Genomic DNA, 5,986 nt, shown 5'->3' on the forward strand with positions numbered 1-5,986 from the left:
GAGAAAGAACTTTAGAGGGCTCGCAGTCATATATCTGTAGGATAGTAGGGGGGTGTCAACGAGCTTGGACGAATCTCAGCGGGGTTTCCTCTATCGAAAACTCTGCTACCGAAACTCTTGGTGTGAGAATCTGACGCATTTAACGTTAAGCTACCACAGCAGCTCCCGGATTATTCAATCTAGCAGTTCGTATCCCTGTTACGGAAGTTAACATTATCTTATAATCCATTTTATATCCATACAAAGCCTGTTTATTAAGGTGCACTTAATTAAATTTGAGATTAGAAAAAAAATTAAAAATAAAATTAGAAATAAAATTAAAAATATTCACATTTCAATTGGAATAATAATTAAAAGAAAAAAGATATATTGAACGAATTAAGACGCTCGAATAGATGATAAAATCGTATTCCTTTTTAGATTATATTACTTGACAAATGATATATATTAAAAACTTTTTTACAAACATTTTCTTTCTCTTTTCTTCTTTCTTGAGTTACTTATAAAATAAAAAGAAAATTATGCGATATTATTAACTTTTGAAATATGTATTCATGAAACAGATATTTTACAAACTATTGCAAAATTTCAATAGTAATAAAAGCGAAAGACTCAAACATGATATAAACAGGATTTCTGAAAAATATTAATCACAGTCAATTTTTAACCCCTCTCAGTTCACCCTTTCGTATTTCCTTCGAAATCACAAACGCAACCGCGAAACATCCCATAAAAACGTATTGTAATGAAAAAAAGGCGGAAAAAAGTACAGACACACAAACACGCGTATGGTAACTATGCGTGCGTTCTCGAGGACGGAAGGGCGCAACCCACTGTTTTTCCCCCTTCCTTTACAGCGCATCGCATAAACGAGCAAGGGGATTCTCTATTATTTGAGGGGTTGCAGTTGGTAACGCCATCTTGAATTCAATCGCCGGGAAAATGGTGGTGGTCCTGATGATAACGCATATATTGCTGCTTGATTTAAATATGCATTCATTTGGGCGAGAAATAATATACAGATTTACCGAAAAAAATATTCCAATTACTGTGTTTTTAGCTGCAATATAAGTAATATTATTGAAAGCAACAAGTATTATATTATTGTGAATTATTAAGTGTATAATCGATCATGTGTACTATTATATAAATATTTTAATAAAAATTCTTTATAGAAATATTTTAAAAGTACAATATAAATAATAATTATTATATAATTACTATTAATAATTATATAATAATATAATTATTATATTATTTTATTATATAATTTTTAAATATTCAATTTAATTAAAATAGTAAAAATAAAATATTATCTTCCATGATAAAGTCAATGCATTAATTTCACATCATTTTGAAGGCAAACAATGTAATAAATCTAATCAAAGCGGAGTAAAATTATAGTATTATAAATATATATTAGGAAATTTGGAAATATCTATTCTCGTTAAAGGGAAAATAAATACGAATACTAGACTAGGCGATATTAATTTGTAAATATTTGCTTCATATAATTGTAACAATAAATCCATCTCAAATATATAACAAATCTAATATATATAATAATAATAAATACATAATAAAAAGTATATATGCATTCTCTGAGACTATATATCTACATTATATTATATATAAGTATTTACATATTATATTCATTACATTACGATATATTATCGTCGCGTTGCAGGAAAATACATAATAGTCGAGACATGCGGTAATTAAAAAATATTAAATACGAAAAAATATTAAATACGCATTTTCGCAAGATTTTCCTCTAAAGTTTGTCGCGAATCTTTTCCTAAATGTAAATGATGGTATCGAAAAAATATTTCAGTGCAATTTAAAATTCTCAGGATAACTAAGGCATCTTAATTGTATAAAATATAGTGTATAATTTATTTCGCAGTGCAATATATACTAGACGGGTACCCTGTATGCTAAATTTAAATTTGTCAAACGGATCGTTATGTTAGATCTTTTTACCGGTAAGTTCCCGATGTCAGATCTGGTAGATGTATGGCGGAAGTCCGGTAGCCTGCTGAAACGGATGGCTCAGAGCGAACATGCCTAATGCCGTCGAAACGCGATACGGATCGCGAACTTCGTGAGTCCTCGTGTGCTTCTTCAGATGATCCTTACGTCCGAATCGCTTACCGCAAACGACGCAGGAGTGAGGTCGAACACCGGTGTGAATCCGCTTGTGTCGCGTCAGTTCTTCGTTTCTGGTGAACGACTTTCCACAGGACTCCACGTCGCACTTGAACGGTCTCTCTCCTGTAACAATGAAAATGTATATTATATTCCTGTGCGAATGTGGTTATTTGTGTCTGCGATGTAATTTATTTGTGTTTATAATATTCATCTTGCGATGATAACTTGATGATAATATTTCTCTCAAAAAGAAAAGACATGTTCATGAACAAAGTTTGTTACTTGAATAAAAATTTGCTTAACAAGCATAATTGCAATTATTTAATTTTAAAAAATCAAGAAAAAAGACGTGACATTAAAAATATCAATGAATACTGATTTCAATGATTATAAATCTCTTTTTCTATATTTTTCATTGCTAATAGCAATATTAATAGGAAGATACAAATGTTGATATATCGATTTATAATTATTTCTTATTTTCCAAAACTTTCTTTAAAAAATTTTAATGAAAAAATATAAAAATTAAGACTAAAATTACTTTGTTTGAAAATTAAAATTATTACAAAAAAATCTTTTAAAAATGTTCAGAGAGGGATTGGTTGCGAGCATAGTAAACGCGTGAGCGGCAAACGAACGTAAAAACAAAGAAAAGTTTTAATCTAATTTATACAATATTTTAAAGTTCACGATTTACTTTATAGGCAAAATATACTATTTATAATTCTCTTTGATAATCGCATGTGACGAAAATCGAGTAACAATATTGGATTACGAAGGTGTGCAATATTCGCAAGCTACAGAACGTTATACGATTCGTGACTGCAAAAATTTAACGAGAGATGCATACTACGATCACATCGAAAACAGCAATGCTCAGCTATTTTCGAATTTTATTTTTGAGAGAAGCTGCCTTTTTCAAGAAAGATAGGCCAAAATCAAAATTTCTATTTATTATGAATTTCGAGATGATCTTATCTATTTGTAGTTACGAATCTTTCTCAAAGGACACTGATTGTTTCTCAAGTTTCTCAAGCTGCGATCAAGCGACCGTTATTTCTCAACGGTCGCTTGATCGCAGCTTTAAGTCCAATATATTGCCAAAGATATTTACCAAAAAATATTTTCTGTATGAATTTTCTCCAGAAAAAAATATTTTTTGTATAGAAATTATATTGGAAAATCTTATATCATAAAATATAAAATAAAAAGATCGAAATTAAAATTATTTGATACGAGAATTAAAATCATTACAAAGGAAAAATATTCAAAATGATGTTCTCCAACAAATATTTTTCATGAGTATCGCTATTTTTTCTTGTTCAACAAACGATTACACGATGACTAGTGGAGATAAAATTATATTGAAAGATTCAATTAACCAGTATGTATGCGAACGTGTCCCTTAAGTTGACCATTGTTGCTGAACGCGACGTCGCAGTATTGGCAGCGAAACTTCTTTGGGCGCATCTTCTTCATTTGCTTGGCGACAGCATCCTGTCGATGTACCATTTGCACCGCTTCCTCCACGGAACGATTATAAAAATCCGAAGGAAGAATCCCCGGTTGAACGGAATGCATTCCGGGATGAAAGTCATTAAAGGCATAGTACAATTCGGGGATCATCGAATTTGCGACCGACGATGGTCCGGCGATATCTAAATTCGCCACCGAATAAGTTCCATCGTTTATCGACGCGAAAACCTCCGGTCGTCGAAATTCAAACGCCGAGAGATATTCTAGCGGGCTAACATCACTGAAACCGTTAAACTTGTCTGAATCGCGAGCGGAAACCGCAGGAGCCGTCGAATCGACTGGCTGTTTCGAACGGAAGGCACGTGATTTGTTCCTCGCATCTTGCACGATACTCCCGACAACGTCCTCGCCCTCAAGGGAAGGCGTTGTACTGGTCGCCACATCGTCGGAGGACTCGCTTCTCCGACGTCTCCTCGCGCGATGACGAACGTTTAACGATGTCGAGTCCGCTGCATCTCGATCCAGGAGACGATCGTTATACTTCTCGGATGTTTCCATAGTGGTCGAGCTTGTTACGGAGGTTGTCGATGTCGCCGAAGATACGACGCTCTCGTCATCATCCTCCTGTCTATTGCACGACGAGTTATGGTCTATTCCGGAAGCTTCGTTCGTGGTCTCCGGGATATGCCAGGGTCGGAAGAAGCCGCTGGTCCTCAGCTCGGACATCTTCGGAGACTTGGCGGGAACGATGAATACTCTACTTCTATCTTCTCTTATGAAACCTCACCTTCGTCGCTCGTTCGCGGACATAGGATATCAACGCGACAGTGCTACGGATTGTCCGAAACTTACTAAGCACGAATCTAAGCTCACCCCGACCTTATATAGAAATATTTCCCGCTACCAACGGCCCTTCGGGGGTCGAACCAATCCTTTTCATGGAGGGAGGATCGGTTCGTCCCCCGAAAAGCGTCGGCGGGAGAAGGATAAGAGCCAGGACGCCCTTGGCAGTAGGGCCGAAGGTGGGTTTAGAGGGGCCTGTCGAGGGCTCGATGCGCGATACGCAGCCCCTTTTGTAGTGAATTAATCGGTCGCTGCGGCCACGGGGCTCTCGCCCTTTTTGTCACGAGGGAGCACGAGTGCGGACATAGGGTGGAATACGGACGATCGTAGCGCGGACGAAACAGGGGAGTCAGAAAAACCCGATGCAGAACCGATACGAATGAACGATATCGAAGGGTCGCAGGCCTATATCGCGGATCCACCCCGTTCGCTCAAACACGCCGGTTCCCTCAAACTAGGCACGCCCGTGACACGAAATTTGGGATCGACGCCGATTATTGGCCGCGAAAAGATTGCGGTCCCTCTTATGTAACCGTGGAAAATATCGCCAGAATAAGATATTTCTTACCCATGTTTGCGGATCCAATTATTATCGCTGTTTCTTCATAATGTTACGCATCGTAATAATAATATTATAACGAGTAATTTTTATACGCTATTTATATGTTATAAGTATTTTTAATATTGGTAAAAAATCGACAAAGATACAATTTTCATTGGCTAAGAATGAAATTGTATCCAAACGTTAACCAGAATAACAAAGATATATACAACCTTAAGTTATATTTAAATGTTAAATTAAAAGCTTTCTAAAATTTCTGAAATTTCTGAAAGAGAAATTTAAACGAAATTTTTCAAACTTACTTTCTTCTACGAATTCCATGATTAAATCACAATGAATTTTTCCTTAAAAAATCAAGTTAATGACTTTAAATAGTATTTGAAGAAAAAATAAATAATAATAAATAAAAATAAATAATAAAAAAAATAAATAATAATTTTAACAAGATGCGAGTCATCTGTTAAAATCTGCTACTTAATTTCGTTGATAACTTAGCCGCTGATGCGAATCGTTCACGGTCGATCACGCGAGCTGAAAGAATAAATTGTTTATAGAAAGCGATCCGTTCCAAAATCGACGGACAGGCCACTTTAGACACAATGAGGACCAAGGCAGACAGAGTCGGAGCGTCATGGTACAGGGTGTCGCATCATGTATGGGATATATCGCTTATGTACGGCAAAGGTCTCCGAGGGTGGAGCTTCGCAAAAGCGCGCCGTTGATTTATTGTAACACTCGAGGAGGGAGAGAGAGAAAGATCTCGCGTTTACCCTCCAGAAACGCAGAGAGCCGCGTTCGCCGACCCACGCCACCCACCCTCCTCGCGTCTCGCTTCCACTAACTATGACGACACCCTTCTGTCAAAACGATGTTCCTACAAAACCGGCCGGGGGCCATTGATACCGGGCTCTGCCCTTTGTCGCATTCGTCACGACATCATCGCCGTTGCCCGTT

General features: G+C 36.6%; 1 protein-coding gene across 1 annotated transcript; it reads right to left on the reverse strand.

The window, feature by feature from the left end:
• Positions 1-1,778: 1,778 nt before the first annotated feature.
• LOC145970543 (uncharacterized) lies at positions 1,779-4,447 on the reverse strand. Its single transcript, XM_083097395.1, has 2 exons — positions 3,534-4,447; positions 1,779-2,274 (listed from the first exon to the last, which is right to left on the reverse strand). Exons 1-2 carry the CDS (start codon positions 4,351-4,353, stop codon positions 2,000-2,002), a joined length of 1,095 nt encoding a protein of 364 aa, XP_082953521.1. The 5' UTR covers positions 4,354-4,447; the 3' UTR covers positions 1,779-1,999.
• Between the last annotated feature and the right edge of the window lie 1,539 nt (positions 4,448-5,986).

This window comes from Camponotus vicinus, unplaced genomic scaffold (assembly GCF_025532165.1).
Source record: "Camponotus vicinus isolate PSW18456_S1 unplaced genomic scaffold, iyCamVici1.0 SCAF_1, whole genome shotgun sequence".
Classification (NCBI taxonomy): domain Eukaryota; kingdom Metazoa; phylum Arthropoda; class Insecta; order Hymenoptera; family Formicidae; genus Camponotus; species Camponotus vicinus.